Raw genomic sequence first — 27,746 nt, forward strand, 5'->3', positions numbered from 1 at the left:
CTTTTGAGTCATTCTTGAATATGTCTATTTTGTATTCAGATAATCCTGATATTCTACCGGCGGGACGCCATTAGGATTTCCTTCGGTATTTGCTTTTGACTTCTGTTTGCTTCGAGTCAGCTGAGTGGATAATTTTTTATATGCATGAGAAATATTATAAATATTTGATTTGTTAATGTCACGACCCGAGTCCCGGATCCATGACCGGCACATAGGCAAGGTTCCCCTCCAAGGTTTCATACCTATGCGAACCCAAACTTACACACAAACTTATCCTAACTCAATCAGAGTTCAACGCAGCATTAATAATAAAATCAACTTCATAATATAATTGAATTGTCTTAATACAAGAGTTTATATAAGTTCAGAGTTTTGGAGCACTAACTAGACATAAAGGAAGGTACAAATTACAACCAAAGAGCAGGTTCTGAAGGTCCAACAAAATGACCTGCTATCAAGCTATAAGCCTGAAAAGAATAATAATGAGATGGTGAGTTCAACAACTCAGTGAGTAGATAACGTTCAATATACACACACGAGGTAATAAAACAATGAGAAATATATATACAAGTATGGCTTTAGGTTCTTATAGGAAGGTTTCTCAAATTGGCCATAACAAGAAGATCATATGGTAAAACTCGTCAGAAAATCAAAATGCAATGAGCATGAGGCTCCGTACTGTGGGATGATCAGTCCACACAGGTTGGTGACTCCCCCGACCAACTAGGGTTCAGATACGATGTGCACAAAGACTAACACTACCCTGTTAGCATGGGTATTCTGACTGACATACCATAGGTTCATAATCATAATCTAACAAACATATTCATATCTCAAAGCTCAACTCATGACATCAATCAAATGAGGAGCTATCAATTCAAAAGTCAAATTCAAAATATATGTTGGTTCATATCAAAAATTCAGATTCAATAATTGATCATGCTTTATCAAAACAAGGATAATAATCAACATATATATTATCAAGAAGCATGATCCAATTCATATTAACAAATCAAATATCTATAATATTTCTCATGCATATGGAAAATTATCCACTCACCTGACTCGAAAGCAACAAAACTCAAAGCTGATATCGAAGAAAATCCTACTGACATCCTGCCGGTAGAATATGAGGATTATCTGAATATAAAGGAGACATATTTAAGAATGACTCAAAAGAATATATATATATATATATATATAACCTATTTAATACACTTATCTAAGAGTGTATTCCATAACCCTAAATGTTTTTGAACTAACTAGTTATCTTTCCTAAAAACCCAACATTTAACGGTTTTCCCGAAATCTAATCCATAATAAAACAATTAATAAAATTGGTAATAATTCACTAAATAACCCTCAATTATTCATCAAACCAATCTGAAAAGGATAATATTACAGCTAGGGACTAATCTGGAATTTATCATATTTTTAAGGGTCAAATTGCAACTTTTATCTAATTGGAGGACCAAACTAAAATTTATCATAAATCCATGAATATACTGAAATTATGTCCATAATTCATCCTCATTTCTGTCCAGATCATCTCATTATACTCCAGGGACCATTCTGGAATTTTACCAAATTTTTAGGGTCAAATTGTAATTTTTGTCAAATTGGAGGACCAAATTGAAAGTGTTAAATTCTCTTATCTATACAATAATTCTGTCCATAATTCATATGTTATTCTGTTCAGAATCTCGGAATAGGCTCCAGGGACCATTCTGCAAATTTTCCAAAGTTTGGGGACTAAACTGTAATTTTCCAAAATTGAGGGACCAAATTGAATTTTCGTCATCTTCAACCTCCAATCCAGAATTTTAACAGAAACCTACTGTTCTCCCCTGATTTTTAACTCAAAATTCACCATTCAAACAAAACTATAACTTAACATCATCATCTTTCAATTCAATCTCTCAAAATCATCCAAATAATCAAATACCCACAACAATTAACCCTACAACATCCAAATTAACTCATCAATCAACCCAAAACACAAATTTTCAAAACCCTAACATTCATCAAAACTGAAATTAAAGCTAAAGAAAACATATTTATACATTTAACAACCTAAATCTTACCTTTAAACTTATTTCTTCCAATCTCTTTTTCTTTTTCCCTTATTTTCCCCTCTTTTCTCTTCTTCTTCTTCTTCTTTCTCCCTTTCTCTCCTGCCGGTTCTCTCTCAAAATTCAGATCCCTCTTTCCTTTTTTTTTTTTTTACTTCCTATTTATATATATCATCTCTTTATATAAATACTACAATACCCTTCATTTATTTATTCCTACATCTTAAGCCTTCAAGGGCTTTATTGTATTTTCCTACTTATTTATTCAAAACATCACAGTTAATATAAATTGGATCATGCTTCTTGATAATATATATGTTGATTATTATCCTTGTTATGATAAGCATGATCAATTGTTGAATCCGAATTATTGATATGAACCAGTACATATATTCTGAATTGACTTCTGAATTGATAGCTCCTCATTTGATTGATGTCATGAGTTGAGCCTTGAGATATGAATATGTCTGTTTGATTATAATTATGAACCTATGGTATGTCAGTCAAAATACCCATGCTAACAGGGTAGTGTTAGTCTTTGTGCACATCGTATCTGAACCCTAGTTGGTCGGGGGAGTCACCAACCTGTGTGGACTGATCATCCCACAGTACGAAGCCTCATGCTCATTGCATTTTGATTTTCTGACGAGCTTTACCTTCTGATATTCTTGTTATGGCCTATTTGAGAAACCTTCTTATAAGAACCTAGAGCCATACTCGTATATATATTTCTCATTGTTTTATTACCTCGTGTGTGTATATTGAACGTTATCTACTCACTGAGTTATTGAACTCATCCTTTCATTATTATTCTTTTCAGGCTTATAGCTTGATAGCAGGTCACTTTTGTTGGACCTTCAGAACCTGCTCTTTTGGTTGTAATTTGTACCTTCCTTTTTGTCTAGTTAGTGCTCCAAAACTATGAAATTATATTAACTCTTGTATTAAGTCAATCGAATTATATTATAAAGTTAAATTTTGTTATTAATGCTGCGTTAAACTCTGATTAAGTTAGGAGAAGTTTGTATGTAAATTTGGGTTCGCATAGGTATGGAACTTTGAAAAGAAACCTTGCCTATGTGCCGATCATGGATCCGGGATTCGGGTCGTGACACTTGAAATAATGACACTATTCACATTAGGAACAACTTGATAAGCACATGTACTAGTGAAGGACATCCGCTGCCCCAGAAGAAATTCTATAAATCTAGGCTTTGTATCTGTCCTAGAGGGCCTCTTCTTGATGGTGTGGTGCTCATATAGCAGTCGCGATTCAACATGGACGTGTTCCGTGTAATGCTCTCTTTCTTTGTTCATCTATTATTGGGTGGACTTTCTCTAAATTATATGAAGCTGTGCTTCCTTGTTCTATTTAGCACTATCAATGAGATAGTGTTAAATAGGGCTAGGATATTCTCAAGGAAAAGATTCTGCCCTACCTTACAAAAGCAGTATAATCTCTTATTTCATACAGGGGGATGCTTCACGCAATGCATTCCTTCAAGAAGCAAAATGGTTTTACAGTAAGTCCACCCCAACATTTGACGATTACTTTGGACATGCCTGGAAATCGTACTTGAGGACATAGCAGAAGAAGAATATACAGTCCTGCTGAACAACTCAGTCAAAGTACATAGAATATTCCTCCACTGACAAGTGGACGTCCGGCATACTTGTTTGTGTAATTCATTCTGGAGATAAATACTTTATTAACCTTTGATATGAGAATTCTAGAATACAAATGAATTTGGCCATCAATAAATCATCACCACCATCTAACTCCGGAAAATTCCCTATTACCAATATGTTGAGCAAGATCAACCTTTGTACTTTTCATGCTGAAAAGAAGATTGTAAGCTCTCATCCAAGAAGGAGTAAAGCTGAGTTCCAAGGCTGATGGCTACTCAAATCCATGAATCTTCCTCCGCGCTAATAAGAACTCGTCAAAACGCCAAGGTTCTCCATCCAAAACTCTCTGTTTGCCACAGGCTTGTTTGAACTGAAACATGAACAGATTTTCTACAACTAAAATGAGAAGGGTTAATTCTCTAAAACTAAAGATACAGTGCATGTTTTTGAGTCTCAACTTTACATGAGCATGCTCTAAAGAAAGGAGTGAGGATTTGTAGGCTATTTCATGTAGTCTAGAATGGGAAAATTCTCGTTTTTTTTTCCTTTTTTTTTATATAATAGTCGAGGTGGATGAATTTTTCTTGACAATAGTCTAATGTTTTTTATAATGTTTCTTGTTTTGAAGTAGACCTTTAGTTCCTTCAAGACCTGAACCGCTTGAGCTTTTTTCCTTTCCTGACCGAATCCTGCTTAACAATGGATGAATTCTATTCAATTGGAACAGGAAAAATACTGAACTGTAGCATCAAGATTTATTTACTCATACAAACTGGAGTCCATTCAATTTCCAGTCTCTATATATACACTACCCTGCCATGCACAAATCAGTACTTTAGCGACTGGTATTTTAGTTTTTCTTATTACAATTACAGTTCTTCTATCCACATATAGTTTGTCGAAATATCTCAATGGCTAGCGAAGGACAAGCTTTGAACGTGCCAGTTCTCCTTGCTGGCTACAGATTTAGCCCTAACAATGATGATCTTATTGTTTATTATTTGAAGAGAAAAATTCTGGGCCAACAACTTCCTGCTGATGTTATTACCACCACTGATGTATATGCATCAAGCCCTGATAAACTCCCATTGGGTAAGGGTTTTTTTTATCATTGTTTTTTAATTTAATTTTTTTGACACTTGATTGACTATGCATGTTTGGTTATAGTTAATTCAGCTTTAACATCTTAAATCACAAAAGTCAAAAGTGATACGTAAACATGTTTGGTTGGTTGGAGGGACTAATTATACAGAGACCAGATAAAAGATAATTTTGAAATGAATTTATTTCTTTTCAAAACAGAAGAACGGGAAACATGTCTGTTCTATCTCAACTTTCTTTCCCGAGTTAGTAACCAAACACTATCTTAAAACATGTTTATGATCAATGTATATGAAATCACCAAACAACCAACCAATTACATGCCACATAGCTGGACATTAGATTAGATTATGCTGGAGTATTAGTTTAATTAGGATGTTTTAGTCTTAACACTAAACTGCTAGTCCTTATCTGTTATCCTTCTAGTTGATCTTCTAATGTTTCCCATTACACTATCATGCATGTTTCCACCATTAATTAATTAGTTGCAACTTCAGCATGAACGAAGTCAACATAATTTACATTACATGATTAAGTTATATGCATCAAAATCTAACTTGTGTGATGAATATTTAGATGATTTTAAGGGCGGGGTTGCCAACGAGTGGTTTTTCTTTTCAACTAGAAGCAAGGATGATAACATTATTGCACTAGATGGTGGCTACTACGCAATCGATCCCGAAGGTGCTGGCCCGATCACATGGGAGGGAAAAGTTGTTGGTTATGTAAAGACCCTGAATTTCTATCAAGGAAGCTCACCTAATGGAACTGAAACTGAATGGATGGTAGAGGAGTTCAGAGTCAATCCCGAGTTTGTTCCAATCAACAACAACCGTAGCACTCAAGAAAAGGTAGCATAATTGACATGAATGTACACCGTCTTTCAATGCATCTGTTTCAGGAATTAAGTACACTTCAATTCGTCTAATGATGCTTTATATTGTTAATGTTCAGATAGAAAACCTTGTTGCATGCAAAATTTCTCGAGTGCAACCTGAACCTGAATGGTAGGAGCAAGTCAACTAAGAAGCACAAGGAAAATTTGAAATCCCAGCAAGCTTGTTAAAGGAAAGAGTTTAGGAACAATGCTCTTTTATTAGTTTAGGAACAACCTTTTATTTTGTTTTCTTACTTTTGAAATTTATATTTATGTTAAGTTTTCAGTTACAATAAGGAATTAAATGAATAACAAATTCTTTTTTCAGTGCTTGTTCTTAAGCCGACAATGCTGCAGAATTTTTGCAGTAGTTTCTTCCCACAGTTTATTTTAAGAAACTGTTGTATGTTTCATGTCATCAACCTTTCTTTTGTTTACTAAATTTACTTGGTAGGGAAGCATTTGCAAGCATTGTAAATTTCATACACATGTTACAACAAGAAATTTTGCTCTTGTTGTTCTTCTCCTTCTTTTGAAAAGTCATTTGGAGATTTCAAGATAATTTTCAGAGTTTCATAATGATGCATTCTTGTCATAAGTTTGTTTTAAAAAAATCATGATTAATGTGCATTTTTTAAGTTCAAATTAAAAATAAAGCTCACTCACTTTTAGAGTTAAAAACTTAGTTAGAAATTATTCCCCTACACAAGTTTTTAAACATAGAATATTAATATGTTTAGGATAAATTATGGGTAAATGAGAAATTAATTTCAAAAAATTTTAGGTTGATATGTTTTATAAAACATCCAATCTCATATTGAAAGATTAATTTCTTATAGCTTATATAATTAGAAGTTATAGAGTTAAATGAATGCATTAAAGTTTTTAAAGAGGTGGGAGATAAATGTATCCGAGCTTGTGATAATAGGTGATTTTGAGCGGTTAAGTATAGAAGGTATAACAAATATATTTATGGACCAATAAAATAGATTTAGATTCAAGAGAAAATCTGGTTATGCTAAACCAGAATGATAACTCAAAAAAACTATAACTTTTTATCTGATAATAAGATTTTCCGGAGGCTCTATACAGTAGCTAGCTGACCAAACATCTCTAGATTTCAAATGGTTGAAGCAGCCTTTTCTAGTTTTATTATTTGTTCAACTCCAGGGATTTCAATTTGCAGATTCATGAGTTCATAGTAAAGAACAGTTACAGATGTTTATGAGTTTTTTTATTGATGTAACTGGTTAAATGAATCAATTAATATTGTATGAAGATATCCAACTTCAATGGCCAAACTTTTCTAAAATAATAATTAGTATCAATGCAGTAAGCTTTCCCTCTTTGGCTCTCTCCTTTTGATCTTATCTGTTTCAATTTTTCTCCGCATGCTGCTACCTCGGTGCTCTCTTTACCGGATGCGTCTTTACGCTCTTCGCTTGAGGCTAATGGCGGCATTCCCACTAATTTCTTTAATTTGCTAGTTGCCTCTGTAGTATTACTTTTTTAAAATAATTTAATACTTGATGACGATGCCATTTATACTGAAGTCGAACCCAGAGCCCATAATTTCAAAAAACAATAACATTAAGTACTCCACTAATCTTTCTGGCTCAAAGACTGAGTTAACGTTGTCTTCCTTCTCATCTCATCTGAAGCAATGCTTTGTTTTCTGTGCAATTTTCCCAAGAGAATATGAATTTGACAAGAATGAGTTGTTTTACCATGGAGGGATACAACAACCAAACCAAAGGAAAGCAAGCAAGAAGAAGATTTGGGCGATGGTTATCTGAAGTCTAGCGGAGACAACTCAAGATATATAATGCATGATCTCGCTCATTTTGTTAGTGAATTAACGTTAGAATGGTCTCATAATTTTGACGATTCACGAAGTGAAAGGGATGAGCTGCAAGTCATCGATTCATTACGACCTCATCAAAGTCTCGAAAAGCTCTCTGTTACAACATATGGTGGCACGGTATTTCCTCCATGGATAGGAGATCCTTCTTTCACTAAAATGGTAGAGCTAAAGCTTTATGATTGTCTTAAAGTTACCATCACTGGGATACTTCCAATACTCCGACAGTACTTGAGCATAAATGCCTTGGATGAGGTGAAAGAAGTGTCTGCTGAGACTAATTAATTCAACGCTAGAGACTCTTATGATTGCAGATATGCCAGAAGGGAGAAATGGTCTTGGTGATAATGCTGAAGAAGTATCTCCCAAACTAAGTGAGTTTACGTCAAGAAATTGTCCCAGGTTGATTGATCCTCATAAGTGTGGCTGATCTACCCTCCCCTCCGAAGGTTAAATAATGAAAGAGTTTCAGTTCTTGAAATTTTACATTTAAAAATTGCAGTGAACCGGTATGCTTGTGGCTAGCATACCAAGATAAAATTACGCTTGAATCTGATATTTTTCAGAGAAGTCCGAAATTTCATAATCTTTAATAAGAAAATAAGCTATACATCTTTATTTATATTAATTCTACGGACTATATAGGAAAAGAATTAGATTCCTTATTGAAAGTTACATGGCTAATAGAATCCAATTAGGATTAGGATACTATACTAAACAAATCCTTGTAAATCTAAAAATTTAAATTAAATGAATATTATAATAAAAATAATCAAAGATCTTGGGATGAACTGAGCTTGAGCAGGTCTGCTTGCACTGTTGAAAGCTTAGGGATCAGGACTTAAAATGATAGAGTCAGATTTCTTTCTAAAATATTAGAGATAAATGGCAGATTTCAATCAGTAAAAAATACAGTTGAGATGGAATTCTGCAGTACCAGAAACATGATGTCAAATCTCCATCTATGCAACTCCTTCAATTTTGGTTGAAGCAAGGGATATACACGCGGTTCATCCTATTAAGATGATTCTCAACTTTTGTTTGTCTTAAAATATTTGATACTAGTCAAGCAATCTCCAATCAGAATGCTGTGATTTTTCAAAATAATTGGTCAAATATAACATCCTCAAAATATGAAAATCATTAGCTGCTCAGGTCTTATGTCCTCATGTATTGCAAGAATGCCGAGCCCGAGGCAGACTGGGAATAGGAACGAGACAGCCAGCACGGAACAGGGAGGAAGACTCTCACCTCAATTCCATACTTTAGTACACATGTTGATGATGCAGACGGAAGGTATAAGAATAACAACAACATAGAAAACACAACAAATTTAATGAGTAAAAAGAGTTGAGGATATAAATTTAAAATTTAAAATTTATTTATCTGAAAATAGAACCACAATGTCTCCTTAAAGTTTTTACAAGATCTATATATAGGTCAAAAAACCTACCTGTACCAAGAAGCAATTAGAAATCCGAAAGCAGCAAGGAATTAAAACAAAAATCTGAATTAAATAATAAATCCAAAAATTACTTAGAAAAAATAACAAAATTATTCTAAACAACTTTATAGGCCTGATTCCTAATCCCAAGAGATTCAACAGACCCATAGGAAAATTGTTTGTAGCATCACCTAAACAAATTTGAGCTTAAACCTAATATTTGGATCTTCTGTTATTTCTATTTCAAGTTGTTAAACCAATATAGTAATACCAAACCTTCTTTTAAACCTAAACATGTTTTATCGGTTTATAAAAATATATGATAAGTCATCCACATAGTTTATCTTTATTTTAAGATGCTAACTCAATCTATCACGACCAAACTTTCTCATGAGTCTAAGTTGTGCTACTAGTCTATAAAAATATATGTGAAGCCATCTATAAAGTCTATATAGATCAGATCCCCATCTAGTGATCTAGTTGTGCCCATCTAATTATGTCAGATCCTTACTTGAATGCTCAAGACCTTCAGTTTCTACAATCCCAATTCATCACATTACCTTCAGAAAATTTTGTGAAGGTGTTTGATTTCATTTTTTTATGTGGTTATTTATATAGTTTTACTTACTAGTCTAATCTGAGAGGTGTAGCTCAACTGATCAAGTTCTATGTTTGCTCCGTAGAGGTTTTCGAGTCTCACAAACCTCAGGGCTACTGGAGGCTTACATGGTCGTTAGTTTTAGGGCCCGTGGATTAGTCGAGGTGTGCGCAAGCTGGCCCGGACACCCATATTAATAATAATAAAAAAATTTAATTGAATATAATTAATAAAGATAAGCCTAATCTAATCTAAGATATAAACTAACATAATTGATTCTAATTATAACTCAAAATTCCTCAGCTGAGAGACCTAGTTCTGCCAGGTTGAGTTGCTGACTTCAAAACACTTTTTCTGCCGCATATAAAGCCTCTTATATCTGTACATTGCATATTATGAGTATCAACTTTACTTGAGCATGCTCTAAAGAAAGGAGTGAGGGTTCATCACGTACGTCTAGAATTATAAAATCACAAACTATCCTCTTATTTTTCATTTTCCTATTTTGGAGTAGGAATTTAGTTCCTTCAAAATCCGAACAGCTTGAGCCCTTTTTCTTTTTCCTGGTAGAATCCCGCTTAACAGTAACAGTGGGTGAACTAATCAAACAGAACAAGAAAAATACTAAATTGTAGCATCAGGATTTATTTACTCATGCAAATTGGAGCCAACTCAATTCCAGTCTTTATATATACACAACTCTGCCATGCACAAATCATTACTTTATTGACTAGTACTTAGTTTTTCTTATTGCAATCACACTCCTTCTCATTATATAGTTTGTCGAAATATCTCAATGGCTCGCGGCGGACAAGCTTTGAACGTGCCAGTTCTCCTTGCTGGCTACAAATTTAGCCCTGATAATGATGATCTTATTGTTTATTATTTGAAGAGAAAAATTCTGGGCCAACAACTTCCTGCTGATGTTATTCCCACCACTGATGTATATGCATCAAGCCCTGATAAACTCCCCTTGGGTAAGTTTTTTTTTTATCATTGTTTTTTAATTTAATTTTTTTGACACGTGATTGACTATGCATGTTTGGTTATAGTTAATGAAGCTTTAACATCTTAAATCACAAAAGTCAAAAGTGAGGTATACAAAACAGAGCTAAACATGTTTAGTTGAAGAAGGGGTAAGATTGATACCAGATAAAAAAACAAAACACGATTACGAGAACATGAACATGTCCGCTCTGTCTCAACTTTTTCTCCCGAGTCAATAACCAAACACTATCTTAAGACATGTTTATGGTTTGGCGGTTTGAATCTCCAATGACCCATGCATATGAAATCACCAAACAACCAATTACATGCCACATAGCTGGGCATTAGATTAGATTATGCTGGAGTATTAGTTTAATTTGGATGTTTTAGTCTTAACACTAAACTGCTAGTGCTTCATCTGTTATACTTCTAGTTGATCTATCTTCTAATGTTTCCCATTACACTATCATGTTTCCACCATTAATTAGTTGCAACTTCAGCATGAACGAAGTCAACATAATTTACATTACATGATTAAGTTACATGCTTTAAAATCTAACTTGTGTAATGAATATTTAGATGATTTTAAGGGCGGGGTGCCCAACGAGTGGTTTTTCTTTTCAACTAGAAGCAATGATGATAACATTATTGCACTGGATGGTGGCTACTACGCAATCGATCCCGAAGGTGCTGGCCCGATCACATGGGAGGGAAAAGTTGTTGGTTATGTAAAGACTCTGAATTTCTATCTAGGAAGCTCACCTAATGGAACTGAAACTGAATGGATGGTAGAGGAGTTCAGAGTCAATCCCGAGTTTGTTCCAATTAACAACAACGACCGTAGCACTCAAGAAAAGGTAGTATAATTCACTTGAATCTACACCGTATTTCAATGCATCTGTTTCAGGAAGTACACTTCAATTCGTCTAATGATGCTTTACATTAATGTTCAGATAGAAAACCTTGTTGCATGCAAAATTTCTCGAGTGCAACCTGAACCTGAATGGTAGGAGCAAGTCAATTAAGAAGTGGAAAGAAAGAAGCACAAGAGAGGAAAAATTGAAATCCCAGCAAGCTTGTTAAAGGAATGAGCCTGCCAATGCTCTCTTATTAGTTTAGGAACAATCTTTTATATTCTTTTCCTACATTCCAAGTTTATATTTATGTTAAGTTTTCAGTTACAATAAGGAACTAAATGAGTAACAAATTCTTTTGGAACAAATTTTATGTGGGTAGACACTAAATTGTTCAGTTACAATTGGTGAATCTAGAATTTGATAGAATGACAGCGACAATGACCTCTCATACACTTTGTCTTTTTGAGTTGCTTCAACTCTAACATTATCCATGGAAAGGACTGCGTTCTACTTACAATAAGCTATGTGCTTAAATAAAGAGAAGTTCAAACTGGTTCAGCATAACAAATAGTTTAAGGTGGGTGACAGCTAGCTAGCTGGTAAAGTCACTCGCTGCAAAATCCTGCTTACAGGATGGATTTAGGAAGGTGAGGGCCAACGAACATCCTAATGAACAGAAAACTAATAAACGGCAAGGTGCACAAATTCTTTCATACTCAGTGAACTGTGCTCTGCGGATTCTACAGATTTTTTTAAAAAAGATTAGGGAAGTGGAGAAGAAATGCATCTGCACTCCAGAATTCTGTAACCATGAATATATGATCTTTATGCATGAATAGAATGTGTTGCGTATGCTTATGTTTTAAATCTTACAAACAAATGAATGCTAAATTCTTATTAGGTGCTCAATCATCTAAAGCAAGCAAGGTTGAAGAATCTCGGCATTTGTTTTCTCCAGGACCTGATTTTAATAAACTGCTATCCGTTTCATGTTTCAGGAACTGTTCCTGTATAGTATTTACAAGGATCATGAATTCATAATTCTCTACTTTGAGAGCTTGAACTCATCCTAGTATTCCCTAGGAGTATCAGTTAGCAGGAAATAGTAATTAAGAAAGAAAACATATCAAGAAATGCCTCTTCTTGTTCCCCTAATGATAATAATGCTGCCTCCAATGACAGATGAAGAAAGGGTTGGATAAGAGGCTTTAAATGTTAAATTTGTCAAATTCATGTGAACAAATCCTACGGAAACTGACAGGCAAATTTTCTTTTGAAGTGCTCAATGATATGAAGACAGCAAGCCTGCAAGCAAACTTACCTAGCCAACCCAGAGAAGAAAATTGAGACTACTGATCTTAATGTTCAATATATGTACTTTTCTGAAAGGATATGCTTGGATTATGTTTTGTGTTGATTACGGCCTGAAATCCCAAGCCGGAACCCTAGAACATGGATCTTTTCCAGAAGCTAGGCAGAGCCAAAGGTGTATAGACCTGTTCTGTTGTTTGAGCCAACTGTCCATTTGGATTGAGCTTTTTCTTTTTTAGTTTTTTTTACACATTATTTGATATAGAACTTACAAGGAAAAATAAAAACAACAATTTTGAGGTCGAATACAACACATACCTTGTCTGGAAAATGTTTTGGATCATGTTCTTAGGAGACTTGCTTGCTGCGTATTTTAACTGAAGCAACTCATCAGAACTCAGGCGCCAACAAAGGGCAGCCAAGTTTTCCTCTGCTTCCTTTACTGTCTTAACTCCCGGAATTGGAATAGCACCCTTGCAGATGTACCAGTTTATCGCAACCTGCTAACACAAAGCCTTACAAAAGGCAGCTATTGTTGCTTTGGAATGGATGGCATTAGAGAAAGGAACTCAACTAGCAAACATATGAAGCGGTAACTGATCAATTGTTTCCTTATTATGTTGATACCTTGTTTTCTCCAAATTAATCCCGTTACCGATTCATAAATCTACTCACAAATTCTCCGATCCCCCGGAATCATGAATTTTCCATTAGGCATAGACAAGAAGCAATTACTAAAAAGGATTACTCCTTTATTGTGCAATTTCTCTTAAGAAGTTCAATACAGGCTCCAATCTAGGAAGAATTTGCCTAAATAGAAGTCATGAACAAAAAGCCATTAGTAAAAAAATTGTCATTTCATGTCTGCTTTCCTATGAATTCATGAACGAAAAGCCATTAGTAAAAAATTTGTGACAGTCAAAACAAAGATTCTTTCCCCATCTCTGACCATGAAAAGCAGGATTCAAATCTCATCACAGGATAAAGAATCTATATTCTAACTTCATTTATCTTATTTTCACAACAAATAGTTATATAGGACTTGTCAATATCACTATTCAAATTATGAAAAGTCTAGAGATCAAGTGGATATGGAATCATTCATAAGTTGATCAACAGGGCAACAAAACAATAGATATTTGTTGAGTATGGCTTGAATTTTAGGCTCAAGGATGTCAGGCATTTTTCTCCAGGAAGCCAAATTGGAAGTGCTTGGGAGAAGGGTTGAGAGTTCTCCAAACTTTTACTGTTCCGATATGGTGAAAATCTATCCTCTTTGCTCTCTTGTAGACGTAAGCATAGCAGAACCACGAAGATTTACAAAGTGTAAGTGTATACGCGTGATTGTTTCTATGATTATTCTCTTTATCAGATAGTGTGATCCTAACAATGAAGATTGAAATCAACTGTAGATACGTCAATCTACACAGATCATTCTTGCATTCAATACTCATCATGGGACCAAGAAGAATAGAATTTTCTCAGATATTAAGCAAAAAGGCTCAAAATTATAGCAATTGAATAGAATCCTGAATGATTTAGTGAACAAATGGAACCAAGAAAACATACCAACCAGGAAATTCTTGTAACAACTTGCCAAGTAGCTTTTCACTTTGGCCATTTCACCTGCCAGTTCCATAAGAATCAGCAGAATATCAAAACGATTGATACCATATCAACAGCCAAGTTAAAAGTGTGTTGAAGATAAGCGTCCATTGATTCTTGGTACTCCCATAAAAGCTTGTTGGCCCAGGCCCATGTTCCAGACCCCATTGGAGACACAGTGAGTGGGTCCATCTTCACCTTCTGCCAGGGCCAGAGTGGAGGGAATTTGAGTGGCTTGAAAGGGAAAGATGGAAGGGGAGTTTGGTTTGAAGAGTTAAAACAGCCGAAATAGGCTGGTGGTAACTTGTTGTAGAACTTGAGAATGCCATGTTGCTCTGTTTAGGCTGCTTTCTTGCAGAGTCTTCTGGCAAGAAGAGAAGTGGAGCGGTTGAAAGAGCTTTGCTAGGTAGGTGGTTGTTAAGCCTCTTCATTGGACAATTGACATTAGGTAAGTAAGTAATAAAATGGTATTATTTTTAAATTGAATGGGAAATTATAGGACAAAATATAGTGCTCTTACAAAAAAAAAATTAATCTCCATTGACGAGTAATTTAACCCAAGAATATCCCTTGTTGTAGTGGAATGCAAGGGTGGATATAAACGAAGAAAAAATAGTACAGGGACCATATTAAACATAGCAGGAGCTAGAAATATGTAAGGAAAAACAAAAAGAATATTGACAGCTGTGGGATTTGAACCCACGCCCTTTCGGACCAGAGCCTAAATCTGGCGCCTTAGACCACTCGGCCAAACTGTCTTTTATGGATGAACTGTTCTACTTTCATATAAAGCTAAGTTTTAAATGTCCAAATTCTCATCCGTCACAAATATTGAGTTGATCATATATATTCATGGGTATGGCCGCCCCTTGAATTCCCATACCATTTGTTAAAATCTAGCTGTCATGTTCAGCCAGGTCTGAACCAAAAAATGTTAGAGTTACTTGGTTATTTTTTTTTAATTTATTGATTTTGATTATTTAAATCAGGTTTGAGAGACTAATTAGATTATGATTAATTTTTTTGGATTAATTGAATTTATTCATAATATTTTTTTCTCGATTCAGATTCAAATTGAAATTGAAATTTGATATGAATCAAGCTCTGGATCACCACTAGTTTCTCATATCAACCCGTTAGATAATACCAGATTGAATAATTATGATTAAACCAAACAATATATATAATCTACGATCCACAGGTTTTACTAGCTCTCTATTGCCTCTCAAGTCCCTAAACTTGTATTTCAAAGTTGTGTATGAAGAAGCTACGCTACTTTAATTGAATGGCATAAATCATTGCAAGAGTTGAAACAAACGGATACGTGCTTGATTGACATTAATGTGCAATATGGCAACTTGTGCTGCGGCTAAGAAACTATTCACCAAACAGATATCCAATAATTTTAATTGTCTTGAAATTATTTAAATATATTTTTATCAACTCCTGAAACTAAAACAATACGAATTGTTCCATGATAGATCAAACGGGGCCCCTGAATCAGTGCTGTAGCATTTCTCATAGGCTGATGCTAATGTCCCATCACTGTATTCTGGGGAACCCGTATAGAGAAATCCTTGTCCTTGATCACCAGAATGTCCATTTCCCATGCTCATATCATCACATACGTTGGCCATTATAGTACTGTTGTCTTGTCCTTGCTGCGCTTCAACCTCAAGGTTTGTGATTCCATCATGAAGAACTGCATCAATGCCTCTGTCACATGTTTCCAACCCCTTACAAGGGTTGCCAAGCTGATTACTTACCGTCTGCAACTGTTGAAGGAAAAGAAAGAGGTAAAATGGTGATTGAGAATATGAGAAAAAAAAAATCCTGAAGTAAAAAAAATGGTCTGTACCTGTAAAAGTAAGGACTCTCTTTCATTCTTCAAGGACTCATAACTTGAGGCTAAGTTGTCATAACTAGCTTTCAAGGTTTTGTACTTTTGCTCCATCTGTTTTGTCTTCCACCTAGCTCTTCTGTTCTGAAACCATATAGCAACCTGACGAGGCTGCAGCCCGAGTTCTCTTGCTAGTTGCATCTTCTTTCTTGGCTCCAGCTTTGTCTCTGACTCAAACATCGACTCTAGTGACCTAACCTGTTCATCACTAAACCTCCTAGTATTCATCTTGCTTCCCTTCTTCTTCTTCTTCTTCCTCCTTGAAATTTGTTCTAGCTGCTGCTGATGTTCATCATCATCAACACAGGCAAAACTTTCAGCCGCTTCTGCATGATCTCCTGCTACTGCCTGGTCAAATTCCACAACTCCCTCTATCAGTATTTGATAGCTCATGTTGCAATAAGTTAGAATGAATATGTCCATGAGGAGATTTATATGACTTGTATGCATAAGAAGAAAGTATATAGTGTTGTTGTGTGCAGGATATCTAACCAATGAGGTTAGATATCGTATGCCTTTCACCCTCTTCTGCCTTATGGATATGCATGCACATCGTTTTCTGTTTCTTTCCCTCCTATTGCAGGTTTTGGATGCCTGCCTTTTTTTTTTTTTTTTTTTTTGTAGTTAGCAGGAATAGAAATGGAAAGTGTTGTAGGGCTGCCACGTGTTCAGACAGACATTTGTTGTTTACTTGATGACTTCTTAATCAAAAAGAGGAAACCTACTATTTCTAGTGTACATTAATTACCTTAATTGCTAGTTCATTGCATCCTTCCTTCTTCAATTGGCCACTTTCTTTAATTTGCTTTCACTTTTATATATAATATATCTCTTTAGAGATGGGATAGCACAATATCTTGATTCTTGAAAATATTGTATCAAATTATTTAATACTGTTAAGCAAAATATCTTGAATTGGATCATAATTTTGAATATTAATAATAAAAAAATGTGTAATGGATGGCCGAATGTTTCAAATATTCATTTCAAAAGAAAAAATAAGGTAAGAAATTAACCCAATTAAAAAATTGTGTTGACCTGCAACCTGATCAACCTAGGATAAAACTCCATATTGGCTATTTAATTTTTTTTTAAACAACATCATTTTAATGTTGTTTTCAAAAAATTATCAAATTTGAATTGACCCTCTCAATTTGAAACTCGAGCCTTGCCTCGGGTTGATCCCCGGACCAAGTTATTTTATAACTATGATATTAAGCTTTCACATGACTTTATGTTTGAAAAAAACACAAATAAGATTATACATCCAAACCATTTCAAATATTATTTTCAATATTTTGATTTTAATTTAAGTTTATGGTCTTAATTGAACTAATTAATACCTTATTTATTTTTGTGGTGGCTTCTAGTTCATTTTAAACCACAAAATTATATTATTTGGTTAGTATGTTAACCACACTTTTAAACTCATGGGACTTATAATGTATGTATTCCAACCACAAGTTCAACAAAAGCAAGTGTGACTTGCTTTTGTTGAATACTGATCACAGTTGCACAATTTACACCGACACTCCATAAGACAGTTGAATTTTCTATTGTCCAAAATAACCTTGTTATTGCTTCACTTGTCTCCTCTCTCATCCTTCTTCTTACCCTTTCCTTCAGTGTGCCTTTCTCTCTATTGCTCTTACCTTTCAGCCTCTTCACCTTCTAAACTTTCCTTTTCTTATCAATTCTGTTTTCAATTGTTAGATCTTATATTTATTTTTTCTATCAACAAATCATTCAAACACCTAATAAATTACTCATTCCCAGCCCAAATCCCCTTCCTAAACTCAAAATCATACACTAGATTTGGCTCCCTCTTCTATTTTTCTTGGGTTTTCATACTTCATAACTCAGAAATTATTGACAACATGCTATATAATTGACTCCATTCGCAAGGTAATCTTTTTTTTTTAATTGCACATTTCAAAAACTTCATGTAATTAAAATTTCCAATAATATCCTAAATCATTCCCTTTTTCTTCTTCTTTTCTAAATTTATGTGTTTTGTTTTGTTTTAGGAACCATAGATCTAATTAACATTGGAACACATGTTCATACTTGTGTATCACGAGAAAATCAAATAACATTTATTGCTAGAAAATGTGTGCCAGCGTAGAATGTAATGATAGCATGTAGTTTTGGTATACAATTTATATTTGTTTGGATAGGATGGGAAGATAGCGCATATAATACAAGAATTTTTCTTGAAGCCATTTATAATCCTAATATCAAATTTTCAAAGCCATCAACAAGTACTTAAGGTTTAATAGTGTAAATGGTAATAAATTTCATTAAAATTATCTTGTGTTGTGTGATTGGGAATAACTTATAGAAAACATTATTTATGCAGGAAGAATTACATTGTTGACTCTAGTTATCCGAATGAGTATTGGTTTCTAGGCCTCTATAGAGGTACAAGATATCATCTTCAAGAATTTCATTATAGAGGGCATCCATAAAGTTGAAAGGAGCTACTCAATTAGGTTCATTCTTCAATACAACGTGTGATAGAGCAAACTTTTAGTGTTTGAAAAAAAATCTAAAGAATTTTGCTGAACAGGTCAATATTTTCATATAAGACACAAGTTTAAATTGATGTAGCGTCAATGGCTCTACGTAATAATATAAGAAGAAAGTTTAAATAGGATGTGGCATTTATTGAGTTTGACTATTATCTAAATATTGTTTCTCATTATATTTTCAATGATGTGGTTCCACGTTCACAAATATATGGAGGGAGCAGGCATTTATGGATGGATAGTGTTCATGATAAGAGTGCATCAAATTTGATAGGACAATAATTAAAGTTTTTATAATACCAATTAATCCTTTTATATGTATTCAATGTTTAATGTTATATGTAGAATAATTTTATGTCCTATTTGGTCCTTTTAAAAAAAAAACTTACCTCATTAATATATTTTTGAATACAAATTTTTTATTAGCATCCAAGGTTCTATTATTCTTTTTTAAAAGTTTTATCTTGGTTACAAATATTCTAATTAGTTAGCTGCAGTATCCTTCTAAGATATTTCTGATCACATGTAAATGAGAAATTAGAATTAAGGTCGAGACATACTAAGGAAGAAAAAAAAAAGAAATAGTTTTCCACATTCTAATTATTGTAAATGAGTAATTAGAATTTGGTGACCGCAAGATATCCTTTTACGACAATTTTTATTACTTGAATATGGGTGATTAAAAGGTGCTGGTGGCACAAAAATAGCTAGATACATTGTTTCTTTATGATTCATATGTGTGGAACATATATATACTACTAATTATAATTTATTTACTATGTATTTATTAATCACGGGATATTTCTTGCTTTTGGGGTAAATGTCCTTCATATTTAAGGTCTTGTTTGGAAGTAAATTCTTTTTATTGCAGTCCATCGGTCTTATAAATTGAGCTAATATGTGCATAATAAGAGGTTTAAAACAAGATTATCTAGCACTATCATCAATGGTTTGCTCATAATAAAATGTTTCCTCGAGATGTCAAAGGAAGTTTGCCTACAAGTTAATTATGAACAAGTTTCACAGGAATAGCCAATCATACCAAAATATTTTTAGAGAGGCATCTCGTTTTCGACTGGGGTTTCGGCGTTAGAAGATGATGTATGCAATACTATGCATAGCTCTAGTGTGTGTTTGTCTATATATGTGGCCAACCGCGTTTCAAAACTGCGGTAGGCCACTAAAAGCATAATATTTTATCCACGCAACTGATTCATGATATGTCAGTCTCTGTGATTTACTAGCTAGGACAGCATTTGCTCCATGAGCCACAGGATGCCATCTCCGTGTTGTAGTTGGTGAAGTGTCATGCATAGCCAGGCAGGGGTCATGTTTCTCAGGATGCCTTTCGGATTTGACCAATCTTGCAAGCCAAGATGGATCCTTACAAATGTCAATTTTGTAGGGTTTGCACTTTCCCCTCAGATGATCTCACTTCTTCAAAATGGAAACTAATTAAGAGGCCACTGCATTTTTTTCCCAGAACGGGTTCATTTTCACTTGCCAAAGTTTACAATTTGTGGATTTCTATGCATTCCATAATCATGTGTCGTCCTTCTACCCAGCAGTTTGACTTGTTATCGGAGCTTCCCATCATAATATTTAAACTCGATCCAAAATTTGTGTAATTAGGTTTTGATTGAGTTATTAGATCATCTTGAATTGATTCTAATATTTTAATTGAGTTTTATGAATTTTTATTTATTTTTTATTTTTTAAAAAACTAGTTTAGTATTGATTTTGAATTAGATGAGTTTTAAAACTATGTTTAGGATCCCAGATAAAAATTATGTTTTGCTCTAACCATAAATTTAAAAGTATTTGGTTAATCAATATATATTATAATTTTATATTATATTGATCCCACTATAAACAAATCTTAGTTATTTAAAAAAAACAATAATTTTTAATTTTTAAAATATATATTTTAAAACCACAAAAAGTTTGTTGAAGCATTTTTTTTTTCTAATAATGGTGAGGATAGCAGCCCCAAAAAGAGAAAAAAGCTAACACACTCATGTCTTCTAGGATTATAAGTAATTCCCACTTCTATACATTTATCCTTGTGATTAAATTTGAAATCTTATCCAAATTAAGATCCCATGTTGAAATCCTTTCAAAACTAACTAGGATATGAAGATTTAAAGAGTGGGAAGGACTAACCCATGAAATCCCCAAGAACTTCTTTTCACACACCGCTATTGAAATAGTGAAAAGTAAAACTTAAAATATTATAATTATCAGTGCCAATCACAACACCTTAATTAACTATATATTTCTAGTTGTTTGCATCATTTACAGCATATATGAACAAGAATATTTCATACAGAATTATGATGGCATCAAAGATCAAAAAGGCTAGCCAGCTGCATCAGAAGCATGGCCACTGTTTTAGGTGCTGGGACAAAAAATTGACTGTCCAAGTCTAGGAAACTTGAAAAAGCTCCCTTATCTTCGAAGACTACGTGTGAAGTGAAGGATCATCAATTCTACATCAAACTCTGTCTCTGAAAACGACAGTCTTTTTGTCTTTGAACGGCCATGATTACTCATATGTTTCCATTTACACAAAGTGTTGTTTGCTTGACCACTCATCAAAAGCAAAACTCTTTCTTCTTTATTACTGTCAAAGAATCCATACTTGCATTTGGCTAGGGTTTTTATTTGGGATGAGGAAGAACACGTATATATATTGCTAGCTCTAAATGTGCTTTATTTGCAAGGAAGAAGATGCGTGCACTTAATCTTAATGCGAGTTTGGGTAGAAGAGGGATTCAGGGTGGGTTTAGTAATATGATGTGTGTGATTGAAACCGGGTTAGTTCTCTTTACCACAGTTTTGAAAGTACAAGCTTAATCAACATTCATCATAATTTTGCATGAATCTTATAAAAAAAAATCAAACAATGATTATGAAAAATATATAATTTATTATTTTTTAAAATTATAATTATAAAAACTACCACAATAATAAATATAAATTTAATGTGGCTTCTTGCTAACTTCACGAGGTAGCGTTTGTTTTTTTAAAAGCAATTTAACATTATTGATGATTTTACAACTAGAAAAGTATCATATGAAGTACTGATTAAGTGATTAAATAGTTGTTGATAATTAAAAAAAATCTTAACTTTAGGAAAATAAATAGCATCTAACTATAATATAGTTTTAATAAATTAATAATCTCAATTAAATAATATTTTTATTCAATCCCGATTTAAATTTAAAGTTTAAATAATATATTGATTAATTAATTAATTAATTAATTAATTTCAAGAGTATTAATTTATAGAGATTTAAGGGTAAAAGAATGTTTTTGATTAATTCACAGATATAAATTTCAAGTGCCTGGCTAAACATAACAGAACACAATTACTAAAAATTCGAAGACTGCTGCTAAATCGCATAGATTGATTAGGTGGTATAGAATTTGTAGTTTGGCCTTCGTTCTGACCATTGTGCTTTGAGTTTGAAAAACATTATCAAACTAACTACTTATATATATATATATATATATATATATATATATATATATATATATATATATATATAATAAACTATTTGATTATAAATTATTGTGTCTTATTAGAACTAATATTGTTCAATTATTAGGAAATCAATTATTGTTTTTTTTAAATTAAAATTATTTTAACAACATAATTTTAATTAATATTTTCTTAAGAAAATAAAATAAGTTAATTAAAAACGTGAATTCTTTCAATCATGAAAAGGAATTGATTTTTTAACTAATATAAGTGGAAAAATAAGAAGCAACAATTAAAATACTATATGATGTTTTTTAGGAAATGGGAATATTTATATAATTTAATGTGTTTTTTGAATTGACACATAAAATTTTTAAGCAAGTTAAAAACAAAATTAACAACGAATAATATATTAAATATTACGGTGAATTTTCACGATTTTCCAATAAAATTAAATTAATAATATTTATAATTTATATAATATTCCATAGGGGTAGAATAAAAATATTTATTAAGGTGAAAAATTAAATAAGAAAAGAATACTAGGAATTCCCGAAACTGGTGGATGGGCTGGGCCAAAATCTGTCTGGAGATCAAAGTTATAAAATACAGGCTTCTAGCTGAAGCAATCATCGAGGCGGCCCAAATATGCTATTGGGATTAGAAATTTTGAAAGGGTAAGTTTCATATGGTCAAGCCTCGAGAGCTTCCACTTTGCCTTCTGTCAAACTTGAACAAAGCAAGTCCCAAGCCCCAGATTATAGCATAGAAAGAGAAATTTGGTATTGAGTTATTTCATTTCTTTCTGCTGTCATCATCTTTTTGGATTCAAATTAAACTCTGCAGAAAAGAGTTCCTGTTGTAAGACCTGTCGCTGCTTGGAATCTGAATCATGGTACAAAACATGACTTCACAGGCAGACTTGAACATTCTTATACTTTTATTTTAATGTACCCTTTTTATTTCCTTAAAGAATACATGTGTGTTTGATCAGTCATGATGGCCGAATCCAAGGGTAGAAGTTGAGAGGAAACTACTGTTGGCAAATATATTCTTATTGTGTTGTTGTAATTATTCACGAGGTACAGACAAAGGAGAGAAATGACCACGACTCATGGACGGCCAGACCCCATATTCTCTTCCTTCTCTCTCATTTGGGGCCCCTTTTTCTTTCCAATAAAACTAAATGATTATCCTTATCATCATCATGTTTGTTGTTTTGTCCATGGTATTTAGCACAAAACCCTTATTCGCTTCCTTCTGTTCCATCCCCTTATAACACCACATAGCTGGCTGCATTGAGCACTCCTTCATGATCAAGAAAAGAGAGAAGCTTGCCAAGAAATTACAAGATGGTAGCTAGCTGCTTAAGGAAGCTTGTCTTTTGAGGGGAATGTTGTTTGGTTCAAGGCCTGGCCACCCCATGTCTTGGAATTTAAAATATCATGTCCTCGGACCAGGCTTCATTCCCCTCAATTACTGCTTCCAAATATGCATGATCAGATCATTTTGGATCAACTTCGAGATATGGAGGTGACGATTTTTTTTTCTTTTTTTATACGGTTTCCCTTTGCTTTTTATCAGCTTTTTTTCTTTGGTTGATGAATTCCATGTTATAGTTAAATTTCACATAGATCAAGGTTGTTGACTAATTACTAGCAGATTGGAGTAATGATGAGACATTTTGACTGTCTTGTGATCCGATGGGTAGACACTTAAATCTTAATCATTGCTTCCTGCTGTGAGTATGTATGATCTAAAGTACTATTCAATTAGTACTTAAGTTTTCAACTTAGGTTATCATGGGGCTATGAGATTTTGTCAGTACTCCTCTCTCCTTTCCAATTGATAACCTTTTTAGTGTTTTTCATCATTGGATGGATGGATGGATTTTTTACATGTTCGATATTTTTTCAAAGGAACTGGAGATATGTGTCTGCAACTCTCTTCTTGAGCAGTAGCTAGGGTTGGACTCTCTCTATCTCCTTCCTCTCTCCACATATACCAATATGTTATTCTTTTCATGTCATCTTTTCAGCCTTCCCTTTTTTTAATTAGGTATAGTGTAATGCTAGGCATGTGATGATCAACTTTCTTCACTCTTGCAGAGAGGTGCAAAAAGAAATGATAAAAGAGTTGTCAAAATTTAGCCTGCAGAACTTGAAAGAACAAAACCCTTTTGAAGACCGAGGCTTTTTCTATATGTTATTGCTTAATGGGGGTGGTTGGATCTGCAGAGTTATGTAGATATTTCTCTGCTTTCTTTACCTTTGCCAATGTTTTACTTCCAGTTCATTGTATATTAATTAAACTCATTAGAGAATATATCCATTTACATTTTAGTGGAAGACAAGCAGCTGCACTAAAGATTTGAAGCCAAGTATATATAGAGCAGTGGATATGTTCTCTAGTATTTGATTCCCATGATCACTTTCTTTACTAAAAGAGAGGTATCTTTCTACTTCTATCTCTTAACTTGAAACCTTTAAATCTTTTCAAATCCTTTCTTCTTGTTGACGCAACTAATTTACTTAATAATCTTCCATACAATGTATTCCCTTTCCAAATCATATATATATATATATATATATGTGTGTGTGTGTGTGTGTGTGTGTGTGTGTGTGTGTGTGTGTGTGTGTGTGTGTGTGGCTAAAATCTTGACTTAATTTGTTCAAGCTGGTTTCAGTCTATCAAATCTTCATGCAAGAATTCAATCACCATATTAAGAAGCTGATTTTATCCTTTGGACAAACACAGGACTTGAGCTAGAAATGGCAATGAACACCTTTTAAATCCTTACATACAGGCTTGAAGAAGCTTTGAAGCTTCTTCTTCTTTAATTGTGCTTTGTTTCTTGTGAAATAGACAAATCTGGAACTACCATGGGATCTAACTCTAGAATATTGGTGAAACACATCATTGTGGAAGATTTTGACATCTTTGATTACAAGTTACAACTGGAGTTACTGATTTCTTCCATGCAACTTCGTTAGGGTAAAAATTTAGAGAAAATTGTTACAGGGTTTCCAATTTGCATGAGAAAGGAAAGGTAATCATTGAAATACATGGCATGCCATGCAACACTTTAACTCGCTCTTTTATTGCAGTAGTGCATGATTTCACTACTTGATCATGAGAATGATGATGCATTCATAAGTACTGTGATGATGCTGGATATGGCCTTTGTAAGCATCAAAATCTTTTACTCTGCTGGGTTTTTCACTTTTGTCAGCACAATCTCTCCTAAATACAAACCATACGTAATGAACACCGGCTAAAATTCAGAAGCTATGGTACACTAAAGGCAACTGTCATGGTCCTGTAATTGGTAAAAGCCCCATGACAAAATATTCCAGTTCCAAACTTCAAAGCCTTGTCTTTTATTAGCTAGAACTCATTAGTTATCAGTGATTCCTATGTTTAAAGAATCACCTTGTCTACGACTCTGTGGACTGGTGGTGGTATATTTGAATTATTTTCTATTATCTGATTACCATGTTTCTTAGTTTTTTCATAGCATTTGGTTAGCATTTTTTTTTTATCTGTTTCATTGGGTCCATGTTTCTAATTATTTTTTTCTTAGTTAGGTAACATTTGGATATAATACTCTTGAGGCAGAAACAGAAAAAATAGAGAAGACATCTTTCATTGTTCTTTCTATGTTGAAAAGATATAAATTCACTTTTTAGAAATAACTATCCATATACAAGCATTGGATTCTTGGTAGACAAAAGATCATGCACCGAGAGTTTTTTGTCAAGAAAAATTAAGGAATCTATACGAAGAGAGGCTATTAAATCTATGATTTTCAACTTGAGAGTTCCAAACTTGGTAAATAATTAACCTATCCATTAATTTGAGGAAGATTATTTGTAGCTTGGAAGTGGGAGGATTAAGTTCAATTCTAAAACCTCTATCAAATTACACCAATATCCCATTGCCTCAATATTGTTAATTATATTCAAGATATCGAGGTCTTATCAAGGCTATATATATATACACACACACACACACGAGAAATGTTTCAAAATCTAGGATATGCACTCTCTCCTGGACGAGTACTGTGCATCTGTCTGGACCACAGAGGGGTTGGTAGAATAACTTCATATTTCAAGAATTGTGTAAAGCACTTGCAAAATTATTTGCATTAACTATCAGTAGTGGGGAGCAGGTGTGCAGTGCAGGAAGACAAAGGTAAAAAGAGAAGGGCTTTCACTTTTATAGGTCCAACAGACAGTGATGACTAGAAGTGTAGGTTTTATGCATACCGCCAGGTTAGCTGATGAAATGTCATCTTACCTTGAACAACTTTTCTGCTTTTTAGCCTTGTAAACTGTAAAAGATCAGTACAAACAAAAGCAATGTCTGTAAGCTTAATTACTACTTTGTTTTATCTTACTCGTAAAATGATAGCAAATCAACATTAGGGTTCTTCTGTGGCATTTAGACATGGTACTGTGCCTCTGCCTTGACCCATTTGCAGTTCCTCTTTGGCTAGATCTTGATTCTCAACCGATGAGGTTGCTTAAGATCTTTACTCTAAAAGTTTTCAACCCAGTAATTAAGTATTGAATCAATCGTCAAATGATCCATTACAGCTATATTGAATCAAATGACATGTGTTGAAATTAAAGACATGCCCACATTTAACACAAGCACATGGTGTCCCTTTAACAGTGAAAATTGGATCTAGCTTTGACTGAAACTATAGGGTGCATGTAACATTTCCTTACATTTTTTTATTATTATTAAAGTGGGTGTCCGAACTAGCTTGCATATACCTCGACTAATTCTATATTCTCTAAAGTTAACGATTATATAAGTTTTTATTGACTCTGCAAAAGCTTAAACGTATAATATTAAAAAAACAAATCCAAAACCTAACTAATTAAGATGAAATTAACATTTCCTTAAACTTGTTTTATCACAAAGCAGTTGAGTTACTTAGAGCATCGGGATAGAGTTAATCCCTTGAACCATGAGCCTAACTAGTGATTGGGTCCGTAGATGAGGACGTAGTTTCAACAACATTGTTATATTTCACGTTCGTTTGTTAAGACATTTGTTAGTATTTTTTTTAATTTTAAAATTCACCATCTGTGATTTAACATTTTAAATTTCTTTAGAAAAAATCAAAGTTACCAAACTCATCTTAGTTTATGATCCAGCTTAGGACTTAACTTATGAATACCTCGGATGAATCTTAAAAACTTTTGTTTCAAGATTTTTTAAGAAAAAATTAAAACCACATTATTTGAAGATTTAAAAAAAACAATAAAATCACATTATTTAAAAAAATTAAAAAAAATAGATTGATTGATTAATGCTGAATTGATCAGGTTTGATTTAGTTAATTAATTCTTATCTATTTTAATTTAAAATATAATCTAGATTATGTTTTGAATCGATATATTCATGTCTCTATTTCATTCAAAAAGTTTCACGAATCATATAATATATACTAATAAAGCCTTTTTTATTTAATAATGAAA

At 33.4% G+C, this 27,746-nt stretch overlaps 2 protein-coding genes, 2 long non-coding RNA genes and 1 other non-coding gene across 5 annotated transcripts; 2 read left to right on the forward strand and 3 right to left on the reverse strand.

Moving 5' to 3' along the window:
* The first annotated feature begins 4,612 nt into the window (after positions 1-4,612).
* LOC133678805 (NAC domain-containing protein 71-like) lies at positions 4,613-7,825 on the forward strand. The gene is made up of 4 exons (XM_062101312.1): positions 4,613-4,793; positions 5,379-5,653; positions 5,757-5,809; positions 7,414-7,825. The coding sequence occupies exons 1-4, from the start codon at positions 4,613-4,615 to the stop codon at positions 7,823-7,825; spliced, it is 921 nt and encodes a 306-aa protein (XP_061957296.1).
* Positions 7,826-8,485: 660 nt separating this feature from the next.
* On the reverse strand, positions 8,486-14,759 carry LOC133678417 (uncharacterized). The gene is made up of 2 exons (XR_009835958.1): positions 13,056-14,759; positions 8,486-12,943 (listed from the first exon to the last, which is right to left on the reverse strand). It is a non-coding gene; the product is annotated as an uncharacterized LOC133678417 (long non-coding RNA).
* A 261-nt stretch (positions 14,760-15,020) lies between these two features.
* On the reverse strand, positions 15,021-15,100 carry TRNAL-UAG (transfer RNA leucine (anticodon UAG)). The gene has a single exon. It is a non-coding gene; the product is annotated as a tRNA-Leu (tRNA).
* A 549-nt stretch (positions 15,101-15,649) lies between these two features.
* LOC133678416 (homeobox-leucine zipper protein ATHB-12-like) lies at positions 15,650-16,675 on the reverse strand. The gene is made up of 2 exons (XM_062100710.1): positions 16,201-16,675; positions 15,650-16,117 (listed from the first exon to the last, which is right to left on the reverse strand). Exons 1-2 carry the CDS (start codon positions 16,663-16,665, stop codon positions 15,782-15,784), a joined length of 801 nt encoding a protein of 266 aa, XP_061956694.1. The 5' UTR covers positions 16,666-16,675; the 3' UTR covers positions 15,650-15,781.
* A 6,809-nt stretch (positions 16,676-23,484) lies between these two features.
* Positions 23,485-24,729, forward strand: LOC133678481 (uncharacterized). The gene is made up of 2 exons (XR_009835974.1): positions 23,485-23,787; positions 24,363-24,729. It is a non-coding gene; the product is annotated as an uncharacterized LOC133678481 (long non-coding RNA).
* Positions 24,730-27,746: the final 3,017 nt, after the last annotated feature.

This window comes from Populus nigra, chromosome 18, assembly GCF_951802175.1.
Source record: "Populus nigra chromosome 18, ddPopNigr1.1, whole genome shotgun sequence".
Taxonomy (NCBI): domain Eukaryota; kingdom Viridiplantae; phylum Streptophyta; class Magnoliopsida; order Malpighiales; family Salicaceae; genus Populus; species Populus nigra.

Excerpts from the sequence above, each read along its gene's own strand:
- LOC133678416 (XM_062100710.1), bottom strand. The coding sequence starts at position 16,665 with ATGGACATATTCATTCTAACTTATTGCAACATGAGCTATCAAATACTG. Across the intron at positions 16,118-16,200 it reads GAGAGTCCTTACTTTTACAG|TTGCAGACGGTAAGTAATCA; the intron begins GTACAGACCATT and ends TTCCTTCAACAG.
- LOC133678805 (XM_062101312.1), top strand. The coding sequence starts at position 4,613 with ATGGCTAGCGAAGGACAAGCTTTGAACGTGCCAGTTCTCCTTGCTGGC. Across the intron at positions 4,794-5,378 it reads CCCTGATAAACTCCCATTGG|ATGATTTTAAGGGCGGGGTT; the intron begins GTAAGGGTTTTT and ends ATGAATATTTAG. Across the intron at positions 5,810-7,413 it reads GTGCAACCTGAACCTGAATG|GGATACAACAACCAAACCAA; the intron begins GTAGGAGCAAGT and ends TTTACCATGGAG.